The sequence below is a fragment of the Anomaloglossus baeobatrachus genome, chromosome 12, assembly GCF_048569485.1.
Source record: "Anomaloglossus baeobatrachus isolate aAnoBae1 chromosome 12, aAnoBae1.hap1, whole genome shotgun sequence".
NCBI classification, from domain to species: Eukaryota; Metazoa; Chordata; class Amphibia; order Anura; family Aromobatidae; genus Anomaloglossus; species Anomaloglossus baeobatrachus.
In genome coordinates, this window is record NC_134364.1 from 31,784,183 (window position 1) to 31,807,374 (window position 23,192).

A 23,192-nucleotide genomic window follows, 5' to 3' on the forward strand; every position below is an offset into this window, starting at 1 on the left:
AGCTTCACCCCCTCTTAATTGTTAAATGATCAGATCCTACTGTATACAGCGCTGACGTGACTCCGCACAGCAGAGGGGGGCGCCAGAGGCCTCCTATCAATATAAACAGTCTCCGCTGCCTGCACAAAACAGAAGGTCATGCCTTTCTGCTACTGGAATAACTCGCATTCTTTGGCACCAGCAGCGATCTTCACAAGTATTCCTCCGTGCAGGTCTAAAACCGAGATCTAAACAAGCGGTGTCAATATAAAACATGCCCTGCGCGCTGCCTGACCAGCGCTTCCTAATGCATAAAGCCTTGACAGCACGCACTTTGAAGGTCAACACCAAACAGGCTTCTTGATGAGGTCAATGACCGCTAAATTCAAGCATTACACCCTGGAAAATATGTCAGACACAAAGTGTTTTGTATAATGACTATGTAAGGACTCAATACAAGGCCGTATAAGAAATACAAATCCAGCCCTTTACACGCGGACTGATGCAAAAGCTGGAAAAAAGCTCGTCTCCTGCTCTGTAGACAGATACTTTGAATATAGGGTCTTCATATAAAAACATATGTACCATATTTTTCGCTTTATAAGACGCACCGGATTATAAGACGCACCCCAAGTTTAGACTTAAAAAAGGTAAAAAAAGAAAAATGGAGTCCGTCTTATACTCCGGTGTTCTCTTACTGGAGGGGGGCAGCAGTGGTGGTGAAGCGGGGCCACAGGAGGCAGACGTTGTGCTGGCAGGCGCAGCAGGTCAGTGGCAGCGGGGTCTGTGGTGACAGGCGCGGTGGCGTCCGTGGTGGCAGGTGAGGTGGTGTCCGTGGTGGCAGGAGCCTCGGGGTCCGTGGTGGCGGCAGCATCGGCGGTGAGGGAGTCGTGCAGCAGGCCGGAGCAGTGAGTGTCCCAGTGTCCGCGGTCCCGGTTCAAATGATGGCGCCCGGAGTGGTGCGTGTGCAGATGGAGCTCTCATCCAAGAGCTCCATCTGCGCACGCGCCCGCTCCCGGCGCCATCATTTGAAACTGGGACCGCGGACAAACTGGGTAACCTGCTGCACAGCCGCCCACACGCACGGAGTGGCAGCCAGCAGGCTGCCCGCCTGCGTGCAAGCGGCTGAGTACCTGTGCTTGTGTGCGTGCAGGTGGCAGCCGGGTACCTGTGGCTGTGTGCGGGCGGCAGCCGGGTGCCTGTGTGCGGGCGGCAGCCGAGTGTTTGTGTGAGGGCGGCAGCCGGGTGCCTGTTGGTGCCGGCTGCCTCCCACACACAGGCACCCGGCTGCCGCCCGCACGCAGGCACAGTCACCCGACTGCAGCAGGCACAGTCACCCGACTGCCGCCCGCACAGTCACCCGACTGCCGCCCGCACGCAGCCACAGGCACCCGGCCGCCCGATCGCCGCACAGACAGGACCCCCAGGTAAAGCTATATTCAAATTTTAAGACGCACTCCCCATTTTCCTCCCAAATTTTTGGGAGGAAAAGTGCGTCTTATAATCCGAAAAATAAGTTATCCTGTGGATTTGTACGGAATAGGATAACGTGGGGGTCCGACTGCTGGGGGCCACACTGGTCACAGGAACAAATGTGTAGAAGAAGCAGTGTTGTGCATGCGCTAGCGGTGGTTAAGCACATGCAGCCACAGGCGGGACAAGAAAGGGTGGTGGTCTCATCTATCGTATCGCCAAATACATTTAGCACGTATTCTGTGGATAGGTTACCCATTTTTCTTTTTCTACAATAAAGTAGGAAAACTACGCTCCAGATGTGAGTGTGAACGGAGCCCAAATGATGCAGAATCTGATCATTACTTGGCAGCCGTCTGTCCCTCCGAGCTCGGCTACGGCTGACATTGAGGCACAAGGTGAGATCTGCAAAGCATAAACTGGCAATTCCCAGCAGCAAGTTTAAGCCTGTACGTCTGGGTGGTTTGCATGTCCGCACAGCGCCGCACCCCCACCCCGTCCCCTCTGTGTGCAGAGCTGGCAAGAGCAGCCCCGGAAGCAGTAATGATATAGTAGAGCTCTGTCTAATGATCATTTTATACCAGGACTTGTACACATTACCGGGGGGCATCCACTGCAGTGGATATAAAAAGTCTACACGCCCCTGGTAAGATGGCAGATTTTTGCCATGTAAAAAAATTTACACCAAGAAGAATCATTTCAGGACTTTTTCAACCTTTAACGTTATCCTTAATCTATATACAGTAGATCCAATAAACTGAATTTTGTTATGTGAAGAGAAAAAAAAATAACTAAAATAATGTGGTTGCATAAATATGCACACCCATAAACTTATACTTTGTTGGAGTACCCTTTGAATTTGAGTGTATCAGCAAGGCACATCTACAATTAATCCTTGCCCACTCTTCCTGTGTCAGATTGCGGGGGCATCTCCTGTGCACACTCAGCAGGTGTACACCTATGGAGCTTAGCCGTTCTCAGAACAAAGCTCCATAGGAATCGATGGGCGTCGTGGGGCATCACATCATTGGATTACATCGGAACTTCTACAATTTCTAATTAATAAACTCACGAACGAGGGAGTGTTGGGGAGCATCTATGCAAATAAAAAAAAACACAGGGGTGAAAAAAGTTTAACTCCACACTTGCCAGGATAGTGATGGGGTTGTCTGATAGACGCTTCTCCATTACGAATCCCAGAGCTTGATGCCAACTGACATTACATTAACCCCACACATGTTACGCCGATTGCCACCACACCAGGGCAATCGGGAAGGCGAGCTTCTGCGGCGGATGCAGGCTGCTATTTTTAGGCTGGGAAGTACCCAACATCCATGCACCTCCCCGGCCTGAAAATACCAGCACCCAGCTGTCTACTTTACCTTGGCTGGCTATGAAAAATAGGGGGGACTCAATGTAAATTTTTTTGTTCACAGCAGCCTATAGCAACTTCCACATACAATAAAGCTTGTTCATTGGCTGCGCTGCATCCTTTAAACATACTTTATAATAGATGGACAGCACCTGAACTCGAACACAGACTTTTAAAAAATATCAAAAAAAAACATGTTCGGGTGGGTTCAAGCCCTGGACACCCAGTCTCTGGTATGAATCCCAAACGGTACTTTTCAGGTTCGCTCATCCCTACTGACTAAATCTGAACACAACTAACCACAACCTGGCATTTTAACAGGGTGTGTATACTTTTTAAATCCAATGCACATCTAATTTTACATCATCTACACAGAGATGGGGGGGGGGGTTAAACAAGCTGCAAGAAAAAGTTGCTCAGATTGGTCCCCCCGGCCCATCCTGACACAGATTGAAGACCACAATGTCTATAGCAGTATCAGCAAGGTACAGACAACACCATGTGCCCATCACACAAATCTGCCATAAAATTTGGCATCCGTTACACAGTGACCAGAATACGAAGACTTTTACGATGTACAGTGCTCCATTTCTATGTGGAAAGTGATATTATGACATTACCCAGCCCAGGGTTTGGAACTTAAAGAAAAAAAAGCAAGATCATACATAGTGGAAATTCTCTTCCAGGCTTCGGGCCTATTATTTCATGGCTCCCAGTAATGGTATTTTTAGAGCACATACATGCAAATATCCAGGGGTTTATATGCTTTGGAGCAATGCCACATAGCACACAGTATTCTTCCAAAACCGCCAGCTACAGTCCGGCCTCCTGTTGAAAGAGATCAGACATCAAATCCTGGGATTTCTTCATCAAACGATAGAAAATCCATTCTCTGGAAACCATTCAAAGGACACAATCGCGAAAATTACACCACATGGCGACCATTGAGCCGAGGCACTAATGCTGCACCCTGGTGCCAGGTCACACCGAGTGCCAGGACTGCCCTGTGTGTGGGGAAAGAGGCAAAGTCCTGGCTATTAGGAGGATTTCCATAGGCCTGGTGAGCTAATGGGGTATTTAATCCTGAAGCATATAAGCGGATCAGTGACTATACAGCCGCCGGGACCCCCAGAACGGAGCTGCGGCAATGCATGCTGTTCCAATCAGAGATTTTGGCACTGCCGATAGTGGACACCGGTCCGCTCAGCAGTCCAATCTACTATTATTTGCCATCATGCTGCGAGTGGTGGTCCCGGAGGCCGGACCGCCCCCGATCCAGCATTGATCACCTTTGAACGACCATTGATCACTTTGAGTTTCAAGCCAAATCTATTGCTATCAAGCTGCTGCAATGTCCGAATTTCCTGCCGCATCAGCTCCGGCACAATGGTAAAACACAAGACACTGCCCAAGGCTGCCAGATTGTACACCGCCATACGAACACTGCCATCCTCAGACATAGAGGGGCGTCTTGTATCCCGACTATGGGACTTCTGTCACCTCCTAATAGTTGGCTTAGTTTGCAAATTATTGAAAAGCTATATGAACCCATCCCAGACAAGGGCGAAAGAGGGCGCGAAAGAGAAAGAGAGAAAGAAAGAGAGAAAGAAAGAAAGAGAGAAAGAAAGAAAGAGAGAAAGAAAGAAAGAGAGAAAGAAAGAAAGAGAGAAAGAAAGAAAGAGAGAAAGAAAGAAAGAGGAGAAAGAAAGAAAGAGAGAAAGAAAGAAAGAGAGAAAGAAAGAAGAAAGAGAGAAAGAGAGAAAGAGAGAAAGAGAGAAAGAGAGAAAGAGAGAGAGAAAGAGAGAAAGAGAGAGAGAAAGAGAGAAAGAGAGAGAGAAAGAGAGAAAGAGAGCAGGAGAAGAGGAGAAAGAAGAGAGAGCAGGAAAGAGAGCAGGAAAGAGAGCAGAAAGAGAGCAGGAAAGAGAGCAGGAAAGAGAGCAGGAAAGAGAGCAAGGAAAGAGAGCAGGAAAGAGAGCAGGAAAGAGAGCAGGAAAGAGAGCAGGAAAGAGAGCAGGAAAGAGAGCAGGAAAGAGCAGGAAAGAGAGCAGGAAAGAGAGCAGGAAAGAGAGCAGGAAAGAGAGCAGGAAAGAGAGCAGGAAAGAGAGCAGGAAAGAGAGCAGGAAAGAGAGCAGGAAAGAGAGCAGGAAAGAGAGCAGGAAAGAGAGCAGGAAAGAGAGCAGGAAAGAGAGCAGGAAAGAGAGCAGGAAAGAGAGCAGGAAAGAGAGCAGAAAGAGAGCAGGAAAGAGAGCAGGAAAGAGAGCAGGAAAGAGAGCAGGAAAGAGAGCAGGAAAGAGAGCAGAAAGAGAGCAGGAAAGAGAGCAGGAAAGAGAGCAGGAAGAGAGCAGGAAAGAGAGCAGGAAAGAGAGCAGAAGAGCAGGAAAGAGAGCAGGAAAGAGAGCAGGAAAGAGAGCAGAAAGAGAGCAGGAAAGAGAGCAGGAAAGAGAGCAGGAAAGAGAGCAGGAAGAGAGCAGGAAAGAGAGCAGGAAAGAGAGCAGGAAAGAGAGCAGGAAAGAGAGCAGGAAGAGAGCAGGAAAGAGAGCAGGAAAGAGAGCAGGAAAGAGAGCAGAAGAGAGCAGGAAAGAGAGCAGGAAAGAGAGCAGGAAAGAGAGCAGGAAAGAGAGCAGGAAAGAGAGCAGGAAAGAGAGCAGGAAAGAGAGCAGGAAAGAGAGCAGGAAAGAGAGCAGGAAGAGAGCAGGAAAGAGAGCAGGAAAGAGAGCAGGAAAGAGAGCAGGAAGAGAGCAGGAAAGAGAGCAGGAAAGAGAGCAGGAAAGAGAGCAGGAAAGAGAGCAGGAAAGAGAGCAGGAAAGAGCAGGAAAGAGCAGGAAAGAAAGAAAGAAAGAAAGAAAGAGAAAGAAAAAAAGAGAGAAAGAAAAAAGAGAAAGAAAGAGAAAGAAAGAGAAAGAGAAAAAAAGAGAAAAAAAGAGAAAAAAAGAAAAAAAAAGAGAAAAAAAGAGAAAAAAAGAGAAAAAAAGAGAAAAAAAGAGAAAAAAAAGAGAAAAAAAGAGAAAAAAAGAGAAAAAAAGAGAAAAAAAGAGAAAAAAAGAGAAAAAAAGAGAAAAAAAGAGAAAAAAAAGAGAAAAAAAGAGAAAAAAAGAGAAAAAAAAGAAAAAAAGAGAAAAAAAGAGAAAAAAAGAGAAAAAAAGAGAAAAAAAGAGAAAAAAAGAGAAAAAAAGAGAAAAAAAGAGAAAAAAAGAGAGAGAGAGAGAAAGAGAAAAAGAGAGAGAAAGAAAGAGAAAGAGAAAAAGAAAGAGAAAGAAAGATAAATAGAGAGCGAGAAAGAAAGACTTTTTATGACCAGGAAGGAATTTACACATCTGAGCATGCTCGGTTACTAAAAGACGGATCCGTTGCTGGAATCTGTCATTTGACAGATTGTGACGGATCCTGAGCCCATAGGCCTTATTCTTACTAGTAAACAGTTATAGAAGAGGAGGGGAAAGGAAAAAGAGAAAAAGGATAACTGGGAAAAGGGAGGGCGGAAAAAAAAGACACGGGAAAAAAAGTAGGCAAAAAGGGAATAAAAAGGGAATAAAAAGTGTAAAAGAATATGGAATAAAACGGGAAGAGGGGAAAAAAAAAAAAAAAAAAAAAAAAAAGAGGAAAGAAAAAGGAGCAGGGAAAAAAAAAAAAAAGGAAAAAAGCAGGAGAAAAAAAAAGATTAAAAAGGGGGAAATAGGAGAGAGAAAAAGGGGAAAAGGAACAAGAGGAGGGGGGGAAATGGGGGCGGAGTGAGAGAAAGGAAAAAAGAAATGGAGAAAGCAGGAGAAAAAAAAATATGGGTTAAAGGGGGTGGGGTGGGAAAAGGAACAAAGGGAGGTGAGAAGAAAAATGGGGGTGGAGAGAGAATAAAGAGGGAAAAAAAAATGGAGAAAGCAGGAGGAAAAAAAAAAAAGGGGAAAAAAACATGGAATAAAAGGAGGGAAACAGGGGACGGGAAAAAAGTGAACAAGTAAAAAATAGGGGGACAGGGGAAAATGGGGGGGATAGAAATAAAGAGGAAAAAAAGCAGAATAAAAGTATGGAATAAAAGGGGAAGAAAAAAAAGGGGAAGGGCAAAAAAAAAAGGAAAAAAGGGGGGAGAAATGAAAAAATGGAGTAAAATGGAAGGTGGAAGGAAAAAAGTGGGGAAAAAGGAATTAAGATTAAAAAAAGTAAAAAAGGAAAATAAACTGGAAAAAGAACAAAGAAAAATCGGGAAAAGGGAGGGGTATAAATAAAGAAAAAATAAAAAGCAAAAAGGGGAAAAAAAAAAGTACAAGAGAAAGGGAAAAAGGGGATAATGCAGGGAGAAAGAAAAAATAGAAAAAAGTGGTACAAAAAAAAGGGGGGGAATAAATGAAAAAAAAGCAGGGAAAAATTAAAAGGAAAAAAAAAAAAAAAGAGGGGCAAGGAGGGTAAAAAAAAACCAAAAAGGGAAATATGGCAACCACTAGCGCTCCTGTAAAGTTATTTTTATTTATCAACACAAAAATATCATCCTATAAGTAATAAATTAGCCGGAGAAATAAAAAGGCATCAGAGAGAAGAGGCAGGGCTGACAACAGATTGGCACGATGTGTCCGGTATGACCGTAAAATGGGCAGAGGAGATTGGAGAAGAAGAAGGGGCAGCACTGTGGCTCAGTGGTTAACACTGCAGTCTTGTTGTGGCTCAGTGGTTAGCACTGTATGGTGGCTCAGTGGTTAACACTGCAGTCTTGTTGTGGCTCAGTGGTTAGCACTGTACGGTGGCTCAGTGGTTAGCACTGCAGTCTTAAGGTGGCTCAGTGGTTAGCACTGTACGGTGGCTCAGTGGTTAGCATTGCAGTCTTGCAGCGCTGGGGTCCTGGGTTCAAATCCCACCAAGGACACCATCTGCAAGGAGTTTGTATGTTCTCCCCGTGGTTGTGTGGGTTTCCTCCGGGCACTCCGGTTTCCTCCACACTCCAAAGACATACAGATAGGGGCTTTAGATTGTGAGCCCCAATGGGGACAGTGTTGCCAATATATGTAAAGCGCTGTGGAATATGTTAGCACTATATAAAAAAAATATTTGAAGATAACAGTGGTTACATACGGCAAACATATCAGCGCCGGCAGGAAACGCAATGTGTCCATCACTGTAAAGAGGAAACTGCGCTTCCAATGAAGATGTGATCAGACTGTGCGTGGCGTGGCGCAGGAGCCGGCACCTCGCACTGGAAGATCTGCAGATATCCGCCGCGCCATAGTGGGTGATAAATATTTACCGCTGAGCGTCGCAGCGGAGGATGCGGCCCATCACTGCACAGTTTCCTTTGTTCGCTAATTATATTTAAGAGAGAACTGGGAGTGGAGCCAAGCTGTCAGCAAGAACAAGGAGGACACGGCGGCGCTGCCCACGGGGCGGACGGCGGATCACAGCAGCCTCTATACATGGAGCATCCCGTATGAGCAGGCTGATTGCAGCTTTTAAGTGGCGTGTAGACTTTTACAACCCAAATTTTTGCAAAACGGAGGCACACAAGTCTGCATAGATGCAGGAAACACTTTGTAGAGCAATAAGACAATATTCCAAAGGGTACCGACAGCGAAGAGAGTTGAGCAGATTGCTAATAATCCGGGTCCGGCAGATCAGTGGTGGGTTGACAAGGAAGTCCGGATCCGATCCGGAATCCGGCCCAATATATGTCAATGTGGAGCACAATCCGGGACGAGCGAGCGAGCGCGCGAGAGAGAGAGCGAGCGCGCGAGAGAGAGAGGGAGCGCGCGAGAGAGAGAGGGAGCGCGCGAGAGAGAGAGGGAGCGCGCGAGAGAGAGAGGGAGCGAGAGAGAGAGGGAGCGCGCGAGAGAGGGAGCGCGCGAGAGAGAGAGGGAGCGAGAGAGAGAGGGAGCGCGCGAGAGAGAGAGGGAGCGCGCGAGAGAGAGAGGGAGCGCGCGAGAGAGAGAGGGAGCGCGCGAGAGAGAGAGGGAGCGCGCGAGAGAGAGAGGGAGCGCGCGAGAGAGAGAGGGAGCGCGCGAGAGAGAGAGGGAGCGCGCGAGAGAGAGAGGGAGCGCGCGAGAGAGAGAGGGAGCGCGCGAGAGAGAGAGGGAGCGCGCGAGAGAGAGAGGGAGCGCGCGAGAGAGGGAGCGCGAGAGAGAGGGAGCGCGCGAGAGAGGGAGCGCGAGAGAGAGGGAGCGCGAGAGAGAGGGAGCGCGAGAGAGAGGGAGCGCGAGAGAGAGGGAGCGCGAGAGAGAGGGAGCGCGAGAGAGAGGGAGCGCGAGAGAGAGGGAGCGCGAGAGAGAGGGAGCGCGAGAGAGAGGGAGCGCGAGAGAGAGGGAGCGCGAGAGAGAGGGAGCGCGAGAGAGAGGGAGCGCGAGAGAGAGGGAGCGCGAGAGAGAGGGAGAAACAATTATTGCCGAATTTGGATTGTGCACCCGGAATCCCGCATCCGGGTCGGACCCAGATCTACCGCTGAAACCGTGCGGATCCGGATTTTCCAGTCCGGGTCCGCACAATACTAACAGCGAACCTATACCCAGCCCTCCATCAAATGAGGTGGGGAACACATTTAGGGCGGTAGCTGAGGGTTTCCGCACCCCAGCACTTCACACGGCCGATGTTGCTGCTAATAACATCACATTACTGAATCACTGTTTTCGATCTTCACCAAAATATCCATCAAAGCAGAATCAAGGTCAGCAACAAATAGAAAAGAGCAAAAGGAGCCAGAATCATTGGAAGAAATTAGAAAAATAACAATTATTCTTTAAAAGGGGGTTGTCTGGTTTTAAAGACTATTGCTCCAAAATCTCAAGACCAGTATTGGTTGATCGGCTGCAGCGGTGATGTCACGACAACAGCACTGCAGATAGTCAGTAGGTCGTGCTGTAAACATATTTTTGGGGGGCCTCTAAGCCTATGGAGCAACAACGTTTGTCCCATAATTAAAGGGGTTTTCCTGTTTCAATGTGTAAGATAAGCTTTCAGGTAGAGTTTTCAGCAGGCTCCTTATCATCAGAGGCAGGATTACAATGACAGGTAACGGATTACAATGACAGGTAACACTGCTGATAACACCGGATCCCCCAATCACAACAAACGACCTTACCGTTGACCCTGCTCCCCCCCTTCCCTTCCCAATGATCTTTGCACACACTCAATAGATGCTTCAGTACAAAAGATAGTGTTGTCTCTAACCATTGTGGCTATGGACATGCGTTGTTTCCTGCAACTAAAAGGACATTAGAGGCTAAAAAAGCCCCAGTGGACAGTGTGCAAACGGCAACATTTCTACTTGTTATATAGATTGAGATTAATTGCAATTAATTCACATACGTATTTCCAAAACACGATAATGTTACACGTACATCTGGTATCCCTATGGCAGGGGTTCAATCTGCAGGGGTGTTTGGGGGGTTAATAAAGAGGGTGTTTTTTGTATTTTACTTTAAATATTTTTTTCGGTGTTTGTATATATTTACTTTCGCTTACAGATTAGTAATGGGGGATGTCTCATAAACCCTCTTCATTACTAATCTAAGGCTTAATGGCAGCTGTGGGCTGTTATTAACCCCTTATTACCCCAATTGCCACCACACCAGGGCAAATCGGGAAGAGTCAGGAAACATTCCGGGACTGTTGCATATAATAGATGCAACAATTCTGGGCAGTTGCAGGCTGCTATATTTAGGCGGGAGGCGGCCCAAAAAAACATGAGTCTCCACAGCCTGAGAACACCAGCCCCTGGCTGTCGTGCTTTATCTTGGCTGGGTATCAAAATTGATGGGGGAGGGGGGTGGGCTGCACACTGTTTTTATAAAATATTTATTGAAATAATTAAAAAAGTCGCATGCAGTTCCTCCTAGACTTTAGCCTGCAGCCATATGCTTTATCTGTGCTGGGATATGGGGAGGCCCTACGCCAAATAATTTATTTATTTTTACTGTATGATATAGACCCGCATACAGCGCCTGTGATTGGTTGCAGGCAGACGCTGGCACACAGGCTGGGGGAGTGTCTGACTGCAACCAATCACAGACGCCAGGATGGCCAGAAGGTGGGGAAAGCAGTGCATATGTAATGAAGGTAATGAGCGGCCCCGGAAGTGAATGGACGGTCGCGGGAGCAGTGTGACAGTCACAGCCGTGCCGTAGACTCGGGATCATGGCTCCGGCTGTGCTGACACCTCCATAAGTCAGGCTGACGTGTCACACAGGGACCGGCTCGGGGAAAATGAAGGGGATTAATAATGCAGCAGTCTCCCATTTCCATAAGACTCTGCTCTACCGGTTCTCTCCGGGAGGACACGTTCCCATTATCCCACATAAAGGCACTTTGTTCTAGCCCTTGTCATCACGATGGTGTGGTCTGTGCGGGAGATGACGACGGCTCATTCCCACATTCCCCATTACGTTTGGTGCCATCTTTAAAAGGGAACGTATCATCACAAAATGACCCATTGTCTACATCTGGATTTTGTGTAACCTTTTGGCACTGTTATGTTTCATCTCACGAGCTTTATTAATAAAAACAAAAAGGATTTTTATTTAGAATGATACATCCGCTCCTTTGAGGAAAAGTTTTCAGCAGTCTCCTTATCATCAGAGGCAGGATTACCATCACTGATATGCAACACAGCGGATAACACAGGATCCATCAATCACAATAGGTGATGTCACATCTGACCCTCCCTTCACAATGACCACGCTCATTAGACACTTTAATACAAAAGATAGGGTCGGGATCTGACCATTGTGGCCGCATACATGTGTTGTTTCCTGTAACAACAGGAAGTTAGACTCTAAAAATCCCCAGCGGACAAGTGTTATTTCTATTTTAAGTACAGATTGTGATATCGGAGGTTGGGGGGAGGGGGGTGGTAACAATATGTAACATTTAAAACAAAAACCTGATTAAATAATAGGTGATTTTCTGATGTTCTGTAATCCGGCCACACACAGGCCAACATATGGGCTGATCACATAAATCATTAAAGGGAACCTGTCACCAGAATTTTCGCTATGAAACTAAAAGACTCCCCTTCTGCAGCTAGAAAGGTTCCTCTTGCTACTGGCCCCTTTCAGACCTAAATAACAACTTTATAAAATATTAACTTTTGCTATGCTAATGAGGTTTGCTGGCCCGGTGGGCGGGCTGTATTCCGTCCGTTATCCCCCCTCCTGACGCTGTTCGCCGTCCCCCTGTGTTCATTTACATAGATGAGGCCGCCGCCCACATGTTCCACAGTGCTCCTGAAGTCTTGCGCATGCGCAGTGGCACTATCGAGGGACTGAGCACTGTGCAAATTGCAAGCGCTGGTGATGTTATTGCGCAGGCGCGAGATTATGGCCGGCGCTGTGAATGTCATCACCAGCGTCATCCAAGTGCCCGCCCATAATCTCGTGTCCGCAGTAATAGGTGACGTGGATGATATGGCCAGCGCTAGCGCATAATGGTGGAGGCAGAAGGAAAAGCGCGGGCACGAGATTATGGACAGGTGCTTGGATGACGCTGGTGATAACATTCACAGCGCCGCTCATAATCTCACGCCTGCGCAATAACATCACCGGCGCTCGCGATTTGCACAATGCTCAGGCCTGTGATAGTGCCACTGCGCATGCGCGAGACTTCTGGAGCACTGCGGAACATGAGGGCGGCGGCCTCATCTATGTAAATGAACACTGGGGGACGGCGAACAGCGGCAGGAGGGGGGGATAACTGACGAAATACAGCCCGCCCCCGGGGCCAGCAAACCTCATTACCATAGCAAAAGGTAATATTTTATAAAGTTGTTATTTAGGTGTGAAAGGGGGGCCAGTAGCAAGAGGAACCTTTCTAGAATGCAGCCCAGGAGCTGCAGAAGGGGATTCTTTTAGTTTAATTGCGAAAATTCTGGTGACAGGTTCCCTTTAAGTCCAACCACACTGGACCTCAATATATCGGGTGCTCACAGACATCCCGCAGCTCGGCCACATGCTGACCCAACACAAGATAATCATAGATATCCTGAAGACTAGCCACAAAGGACCCTGACATTTGGGATTTATCATTGATATCCTGAAATCTGGACACACGGGGTGATCATACGAGGGGCTGCTGATAAGTCTTTGGCTTTGTGATTTTTTTTTGTTTCTATGGTAACGAGTGTTACATCACATGAAAGCCTTGTGTGTAATATATGTTTTCAAAATGTTGTGTTTGTTGCTTATGGCAACAGTGTTCTACGCACGCGGGAAACAAAATGGCGGAGTCTAATGCGATATTCACAGCAACTGAGAGCAGAGGAGGGATAAAATTCTTGTTTCTGCAAGGAAAGTCTGTGAAGGATATTCATGGCGATATGTTGCAGACATAGAACTGGGTTGCCAAATTTAAAACTGGCCACTTCAGCCCCAATGATGAGGAATGTCCTGGACGACCAAGAGTGGTTGTTGTTCCGGAGATCGTCGATGCTGCGCACAACCTCATACTGGAGAATCCACGAATTTCAGCTAAAGCAATAGCAGACATCATGGGGATTTCCTAGAATGTGTTTGTGTCATTATCCATGAACATTTGGATATGAGGAAGCTTCTGCAAAGTGGGTCCCCAAATGTCTGACAACAGATCAGAGAAGCAGCGAGTGACAACTTCCCAGGCCATTTGTCAGCGTTTTGAAACTGTATCGACTGGTCACTATAGATGAGACCTGGATTTATTTGTATGACCCTGGAAACAAGGAGCAGTCAGAAGAGTGGAGGCACAGTGGTTCTCATCCAAAGGAGTTCAGGGCTCAAAAATCAGCCACTAAGGTGATGGTGTCTGTGTTCAGGGATAAGGAGGGTGTGCTGCTAGTGGACTACCTTCAAAAGGGTTCCACCATTAATGCAAGGTATTACATTGAACTTTTCGGACCAATTGAAGGCAGCTCTGAAGGCCAAAAGGTGCGGCAAGCTGTCCAAAGGAATCTTGTTCCTGCAAGACAATACATCCGCTCACACTGCACAAGCGACCACGGCAAAACTGGCAGAGCCGGGCTTCCAGCTGGTTGACCACCCACCGTATTCACCAGACCTATCTCCCTACGACTATCATCTGTTTCCAAACCTGAAGAAACACCTCAAGGGTACCAAATTTCACACCATTTCTGATGCCATGGCTGCTACAGATGCCTGGTTTGAGGCACAACCGAAATCCTTCTTTTTGCCAGGCTTACAGAACTTGGAATACCGATGTAAGAAGTGTGCGACATCAGTGGAGAGTATGTGGAATAAATGGAAAGTTTCATCCTCCTATCTCGTTTCTTTCTGGGTAAAGCCAAAGACTTATCAGCAGCCCCTCTTAGATATCCTGCAGTCCATCCATGCATGACCTGAACACACGGGGTGATCAATGATATCCTGCAGTCCAGCCACATGTGACCCAGGCACAGGGGGGTGATCATAGATCCCCTTATGTTCGCCCCCACACTTCTGATAAAACTTTCTTACCTACTAAATTTTGCAAAGGATCAAATTGTTCATCAAAATGTTTCCAGAAATAGACGAAATTACAAAAACCACAGAATAATATAGCGTCACATTTCCTGCACAATATGACAACCTGCACAGAAAGAAAACCAACACTGGCCCCCAGCAGCGCGAAGGCCACTAACTCTGGCCCCCAGCAGCGCAAAGGCCACTAACTCTGGCCCCCAGCAGCGCGAAGGCCACTAACTCTGGCCCCCAGCAGCGCGAAGGCCACTAACTCTGGCCCCCAGCAGCGCGAAGGCCACTAACTCTGGCCCCCAGCAGCGCGAAGGCCACTAACTCTGGCCCCCAGCAGCGCGAAGGCCACTAACTCTGGCCCCCAGCAGCGCGAAGGCCACTAACTCTGGCCCCCAGCAGCGCGAAGGCCACTAACTCTGGCCCCCAGCAGCGCGAAGGCCACTAACTCTGGCCCCCAGCAGCGCGAAGGCCACTAACTCTGGCCCCCAGCAGCGCGAAGGCCACTAACTCTGGCCCCCAGCAGCGCGAAGGCCACTAACTCTGGCCCCCAGCAGCGCGAAGGCCACTAACTCTGGCCCCCAGCAGCGCGAAGGCCACTAACTCTGGCCCCCAGCAGCGCGAAGGCCACTAACTCTGGCCCCCAGCAGCGCGAAGGCCACTAACTCTGGCCCCCAGCAGCGCGAAGGCCACTAACTCTGGCCCCCAGCAGCGCGAAGGCCACTAACTCTGGCCCCCAGCAGCGCGAAGGCCACTAACTCTGGCCCCCAGCAGCGCGAAGGCCACTAACTCTGGCCCCCAGCAGCGCGAAGGCCACTAACTCTGGCCCCCAGCAGCGCGAAGGCCACTAACTCTGGCCCCCAGCAGCGCGAAGGCCACTAACTCTGGCCCCCAGCAGCGCGAAGGCCACTAACTCTGGCCCCCAGCAGCGCGAAGGCCACTAACTCTGGCCCCCAGCAGCGCGAAGGCCACTAACTCTGGCCCCCAGCAGCGCGAAGGCCACTAACTCTGGCCCCCAGCAGCGCGAAGGCCACTAACTCTGGCCCCCAGCAGCGCGAAGGCCACTAACTCTGGCCCCCAGCAGCGCGAAGGCCACTAACTCTGGCCCCCAGCAGCGCGAAGGCCACTAACTCTGGCCCCCAGCAGCGCGAAGGCCACTAACTCTGGCCCCCAGCAGCGCGAAGGCCACTAACTCTGGCCCCCAGCAGCGCGAAGGCCACTAACTCTGGCCCCCAGCAGCGCGAAGGCCACTAACTCTGGCCCCCAGCAGCGCGAAGGCCACTAACTCTGGCCCCCAGCAGCGCGAAGGCCACTAACTCTGGCCCCCAGCAGCGCGAAGGCCACTAACTCTGGCCCCCAGCAGCACGAAGGCCACTAACTCTGGCCCCCAGCAGCACGAAGGCCACTAACTCTGGCCCCCAGCAGCACGAAGGCCACTAACTCTGGCCCCCAGCAGCACGAAGGCCACTAACTCTGGCCCCCAGCAGCACGAAGGCCACTAACTCTGGCCCCCAGCAGCACGAAGGCCACTAACTCTGGCCCCCAGCAGCACGAAGGCCACTAACTCTGGCCCCCAGCAGCACGAAGGCCACTAACTCTGGCCCCCAGCAGCACGAAGGCCACTAACTCTGGCCCCCAGCAGCACGAAGGCCACTAACTCTGGCCCCCAGCAGCACGAAGGCCACTAACTCTGGCCCCCAGCAGCACGAAGGCCACTAACTCTGGCCCCCAGCAGCACGAAGGCCACTAACTCTGGCCCCCAGCAGCACGAAGGCCACTAACTCTGGCCCCCAGCAGCACGAAGGCCACTAACTCTGGCCCCCAGCAGCACGAAGGCCACTAACTCTGGCCCCCAGCAGCACGAAGGCCACTAACTCTGGCCCCCAGCAGCACGAAGGCCACTAACTCTGGCCCCCAGCAGCACTATGGCCACCTCCCGGCAGTGATGACATCACATCCATCCATCTGATCTCTACAGCCAATCACTGGCCTCACCACTGATGGTTGTATGGACATGAAGACAGTGATTGGCTGTACTGGGTCATGTGGGTGGATGTGAGGTCATCACTAAGGGACATAAACAAAATCTACTGGGGTCTACGGCAGTGCAAGTTCGATACCATCAGGCGGGTGTGGCATATCTTTTTGTTATATTCAGTTTTCAGCTGTCAGACACGTTTCTCCAATTCCTGAAAAAACCCTTTAAGTCGGTGACTGATCCTATAGGATCCATAAACCAGCAAAATGCAGCCAAGGAGTCGGAGGTCCATGGCGTCTGCCGAAAGGGTAAAACACTGACGCCAGAGGCGGTAACACCTCTACACCCCCATACACAGACCAGAAAACAGCCGATCACACCTGACGACTACGGAAAGCTCCTGCAAGGGAACAAGGGAGCTGTGTACATAATACGGGCAGTGTGATCAGTGCTGTCTGCTGTCTGACCGGAAGCTAACAGAAGATTCAGGACTCGGCTCATTGTAGTCCCTGGTCGACCCCAATCCTCACGTTCCCCCCTCACGCACACACCCCATCCCCCATGTTCCCCCTCACGCACACACCCCATCCCCCATGTCCCCCCTCACGCACACACCCCATCCCCCCCTCACGCACACACCCCATCCCCCATGTTCCCCCTCATGCACACACCCCATCCCCCATGTTCCCCCTCACGCACACACCCCATCCCCCCCTCACGCACACACCCCATCCCCCCCTCACGCACACACCCCATCCCCCATGTTCCCCCTCATGCACACACCCCATCCCCATGTTCCCCCTCACGCACACACCCCATCCCCCCCTCACGCACACACCCCATCCCCCATGTTCCCCCTCACGCACACACCCCATCCCCCATGTTCCCCCTCACGCACACACCCCATCCCCCATGTTCCCCCTCACGCACACACCCCATCCCCATGTTCCCCCTCACGCACACCCCATCCCCCATGTCCCCCTCACGCACACACCCCATCCCCCATGTCCCCCTCACACACACACACCCCATCCCCCATGTCCCCCTCACACACACACCCCATCCCCCATGTCCCCCTCACACACACACACCCCATCCCCCATGTCCCCCTCACACACACACACCCCATCCCCCATGTCCCCCTCACACACACACACCCCATCCCCCATGTCCCCCTCACACACACACACCCCATCCCCCATGTCCCCCTCACACACACACACACCCCATCCCCCATGTCCCCCTCACACACACACCCCATCCCCCATGTCCCCCTCACACACACACACACCCCATCCCCCATGTCCCCCTCACACACACACACCCCATCCCCCATGTCCCCCTCACACACACACACCCCATCCCCCATGTCCCCCTCACACACACACACCCCATCCCCCATGTCCCCCTCACACACACACACCCCATCCCCCATGTCCCCCTCACACACACACACCCCATCCCCCATGTCCCCCTCACACACACACCCCATCCCCCATGTCCCCCTCACACACACACACACCCCATCCCCCATGTCCCCCTCACACACACACCCCATCCCCCATGTCCCCCTCACACACACACACACCCCATCCCCCATGTCCCCCTCACACACACACACACCCCATCCCCCATGTCCCCCTCACACACACACACACACCCCATCCCCCATGTCCCCCTCACACACACACACCCCATCCCCCATCACACACACCCCATCCCCCATGTCCCCCTCACACACACACACCCCATCCCCCATGTCCCCCTCACACACACACACCCCATCCCCCATGTCCCCCTCACACACACACACACCCCATCCCCCATGTCCCCCTCACACACACACACACCCCATCCCCCATGTCCCCCTCACACACACACACACCCCATCCCCCATGTCCCCCTCACACACACACACACCCCATCCCCCATGTCCCCCTCACACACACACACACCCCATCCCCCATGTCCCCCTCACACACACACACACCCCATCCCCCATGTCCCCCTCACACACACACACACCCCATCCCCCATGTCCCCCTCACACACACACACACACCCCATCCCCCATGTCCCCCTCACACACACACACACACCCCATCCCCCATGTCCCCCTCACACACACACACCCCATCCCCCATGTCCCCCTCACACACACACACACCCCATCCCCCATGTCCCCCTCACACACACACACCCCATCCCCCATGTCCCCCTCACACACACACACACCCCATCCCCCATGTCCCCCTCACACACACACACCCCATCCCCCATGTCCCCCTCACACACACACCCCATCCCCCATGTCCCCCTCACACACACACACCCCATCCCCCATGTCCCCCTCACACACACACACCCCATCCCCCATGTCCCCCTCACACACACACCCCCCATCCCCCATGTCCCCCTCACACACACACACCCCATCCCCCATGTCCCCCTCACACACACACCCCCCATCCCCCATGTCCCCCTCACACACACACACCCCCCATCCCCCATGTCCCCCTCACACACACACACCCCCCATCCCCCATGTCCCCCTCACACACACACACCCCCCATCCCCCATGTCCCCCTCACACACACACACCCCCCATCCCCCATGTCCCCCTCACACACACACACCCCCCATCCCCCATGTCCCCCTCACACACACACACCCCCCATCCCCCATGTCCCCCTCACACACACACACCCCCCATCCCCCATGTCCCCCTCACACACACACACCCCCCATCCCCCATGTCCCCCTCACACACACACACCCCCCATCCCCCATGTCCCCCTCACACACACACACCCCCCATCCCCCATGTCCCCCTCACACACACACACCCCCCATCCCCCATGTCCCCCTCACACACACACACCCCCCATCCCCCATGTCCCCCTCACACACACACACCCCCCATCCCCCATGTCCCCCTCACACACACACACCCCCCATCCCCCATGTCCCCCTCACACACACACACCCCCCATCCCCCATGTCCCCCTCACACACACACACCCCCCATCCCCCATGTCCCCCTCACACACACACACCCCCCATCCCCCATGTCCCCCTCACACACACACACCCCCCATCCCCCATGTCCCCCTCACACACACACACCCCCCATCCCCCATGTCCCCCTCACACACACACACCCCCCATCCCCCATGTCCCCCTCACACACACACACCCCCCATCCCCCATGTCCCCCTCACACACACACACCCCCCATCCCCCATGTCCCCCTCACACACACACACCCCCCATCCCCCATGTCCCCCTCACACACACACACCCCCCATCCCCCATGTCCCCCTCACACACACACCCCATCCCCCATGTCCCCCTCACACACACACCCCATCCCCCATGTCCCCCTCACACACACACCCCATCCCCCATGTCCCCCTCACACACACACACACACACCCCATCCCACACACTCCATCCCCATCCCCCATGTCCCCCTCACACACACACACCCCCCATCCCCCATGTCCCCCTCACACACACACACCCCATCCCCCATGTCCCCCTCACACACACACACACACCCCATCCCCCATGTCCCCCTCACACACACACACACACCCCATCCCCCATGTCCCCCTCACACACACACACCCCATCCCCCCCTCACACACACACACCCCATTCCCCATGTCATCCCCTCACACACACCCCATTCCCCATGTCATCCCCTCACACACACCCCATTCCCCATGTCCCCCCTCACACACACACACACACCCCATCCCCCATGTCCCCCCTCACAGACACTCCATCCCCCTTCTTCTCACCGATCACGATCCTCAGATGCTTCAGCCGGGTCAGGACGTCCTTCTTGGGGTCCAGCACTTTTTGGGTTGATTTCTTCACATCCCCGTGAGTTTTTTTAGAGAACATCCCGGATGAGAGGAGGAGGAGGACGCCCCGGCCCAGCCCCGGGTGTCTCCCCTCCAGGTAACGGTATATTCGGGCGTCCCGAGCAGAGGACACGGACTGCCCCGGTCCCGGGGATAGGATGGGAGGGGTGCGGGTGTCCCCGCTCTGACAGCAGCAGGTTACACAGATACATCCAACATGGCCGCCCCCGTCTGACTCCAGCATAACAAAGCAATCGAGCGCCGAGCAGGTCCCCGCACGCTGCTGCCACCTCGTGTCCAAAATGTATATATACGAGGTGGATTCCTGCTTGAGTCAGAGAATGGGGGCTCCTGGAAACGCACAGTCTGTACGGGCACAGAGCAGCCATGTCTGCTGCACACATGAAAATCCAGGCCACTGCGCTCTCACCTGGATCACACACCTTCAAATCAATGGTCTCGTCTCACAAAAGAGGTTTTAAAAGATTTTTTTTTTTTTTTTTTGCTGAAGTGTTGTTTTTTTGTTGTTTTGCAGCCTTTGGATTGGACAATGCCCAGTGTGAAGCGGATTCTATCAGGAGCTGCTCTTATTCCACAGGGTTTTTGTCAAAACCTCACATGAACAGCAAAGTGGCTTGTGCTCAGAAGAGGAAGAGTTTTCCAAGCGTTTTTGATGCTTTGCTTAGGAGGATTTTGGAGCAGATTAACTAAAAAAAAACCCCTTAGTGTGAGCATGGTCTTCGGCTACATACCTGATGTAGGAGTCCTTGTGCTGTCCGCTGTTTTCTTGTGCGGAGCATGGACCCAGTTTCATTGATTCATGCACACATCAGTTTTAAAAACATCCGCGTCCATAGGAATCGGAACAGGTCCTACTCTCAGGTCCTATTCTCAGGTCCTCATTCACTCTTAGGTCCTATTCTCAGGTCCTCATTCACTCTTAGGTCCTATTCTCAGGTCCTCATTCATTCTCAGGTCCTCATTCATTCTCAGGTCCTCATTCATTCTCAGGTCCTCATTCATTCTCGGGTCCTATTCTCAGGTCCTCATTTATTCTCGGGTCCTATTCTCAGGTCCTCATTCATTCTCGGGTCCTATTCTCAGGTCCTCATTCATTCTCGGGTCCTATTCTCAGGTCCTCATTCATTCTCGGGTCCTATTCTCAGGTCCTCGTTCATTCTTGAGCCCTATTCTCAAGTCCGCATTCACTCTTAGGTCCTATTCTCAGGTCCTCATTCATTCTCAGGTCCTTTTCTCTGGTCCTCATTCATTCTCGGGTCCTAATTCATTCTCAGGTCCTATTCTCAGGTCCTCATTCATTCTTGGGTCCTATTCTCCGGTCCTCATTCATTCTCGGGTCCTATTCTCAGGTCCTCATTCATTCTCGGGTCCTATTCTCAGGTCCTCATTCATTCTCGAGTCCTATTCTCAAGTCCTCATTCACTCTTAGGTCCTATTCTCAGGTCCTCATTCATTCTCAGGTCCTTTTCTCTGGTCCTCATTCATTCTCGGGTCCTATTCTCAGGTCCTCATTCATTCTCAGGTCCTATTCTCAGGTCCTCATTCATTCTTGGGTCCTATTCTCCGGTCCTCATTCATTCTCGGGTCCTATTCTCAGGTCCTCATTCATTCTCGGGTCCTATTCTCAGGTCCTCATTCATTCTCGGGTCCTATTCTCAGGTCCTCGTTCATTCTTGAGCCCTATTCTCAAGTCCGCATTCACTCTTAGGTCCTATTCTCAGGTCCTCATTCATTCTCAGGTCCTTTTCTCTGGTCCTCATTCATTCTCGGGTCCTAATTCATTCTCAGGTCCTATTCTCAGGTCCTCATTCATTCTTGGGTCCTATTCTCCGGTCCTCATTCATTCTCGGGTCCTATTCTCAGGTCCTCATTCATTCTCAGGTCCTTTTCTCTGGTCCTCATTCATTCTCGGGTCCTATTCTCAGGTCCTCATTCATTCTCAGGTCCTATTCTCAGGTCCTCATTCATTCTTGGGTCCTATTCTCCGGTCCTCATTCATTCTCGGGTCCTATTCTCAGGTCCTCATTCATTCTCTGGTCCTATTCTCAGGTCCTCATTCATTCTCGAGTCCTATTCTCAGGTCCTCATTCACTCTTAGGTCCTATTCTCAGGTCCTCATTCATTCTTAGGTCCTATTCTCAGGTCCTCATTCATTCTTGGGTCCTATTCTCAGGTCCTCATTCATTCTCGGGTCCTATTCTCAGGTCCTCATTCATTCTCGGGTCCTATTCACAAGTCCTCATTCATCCTCAGGTCCTATTCTCAGGTCCTCATTCATTCTCAGGTCTTATTCTCAGGTCCTCATTCATTCTCAGGTCCTATTCTCAGGTCCTCATTCATTCTGAGGTCCTATTCTCAGGTCCTCATTCATTCTCAGGTCCTATTCTCAGGTCCTCATTAATTCTCAGGTTTTATTTTATCCATTATCAGACTCTGCCATTAAAGTCTATGGGGATCTGTATAAAACAGGTGAAACTAGGAAGACAGGGTTTGTACTTCAGAGTTTCCTCCAAGTTTAACTGATACATTGTTAGTCCTCTTTCACACATCCGGGTACGTAACACACGTGTATGCGTGTGTATGTCTTATACGTGAGCTGTCCCTTTGCCATCAGTGTGAATCCTGGATAGCACACGGACAGCATGAGCTAGTATACTTACCTGTCTTTGGCGCTGCTATCTCCAGCACTGCTGTTATTTCCAGTTCCGCGGTGAGTGCAGTGAATATTCATGATCTTAATGAGCGGGCCCGGAAGCAACAGCAGAGACAGGTATGTATAAAAATTATTTTATTTTCATGTGACCTGTGTTTCCTCTGGTACGTGTCATAATGATGTCACACGGATCTGGAGAAGAACGGACATGTTGCTGTGTGGAGCACACGGACATGTGGTTCATGTCAAAACACAGACGTGTGCTCAAACCCATTGAATTTAATGGGTCTTCTATAAGTGTGAAAATGGATGTCACACGTAGCAGAGACACGGATGTGTGAAGGAGGCCTTAAAGGGGTTGTCCACTACTTATATATTGATGGCCGATCCTTAGGATAAATGTCTGATGGGCCGGGTTATGACACCCCCAGGTTCTGGGGA

The 23,192-nt window shown here is 51.2% G+C and overlaps 1 protein-coding gene across 5 annotated transcripts in view; it reads right to left on the reverse strand.

Annotated features, from left to right (window-relative positions):
• The window catches only part of RALGAPA1 (Ral GTPase activating protein catalytic subunit alpha 1), a 371,616-nt gene extending 351,314 nt beyond the window's left edge, over positions 1–20,302 (reverse strand). For all 5 annotated transcript variants that reach the window (XM_075330777.1, XM_075330774.1, XM_075330775.1 and 2 more), the window contains exon 1: positions 20,012–20,302. In XM_075330777.1, the coding sequence (XP_075186892.1) occupies positions 20,012–20,117 (106 nt within the window). In that variant the 5' untranslated portion in view covers positions 20,118–20,302. The remainder of the gene's footprint in view (positions 1–20,011) is intronic.
• Positions 20,303–23,192: the final 2,890 nt, after the last annotated feature.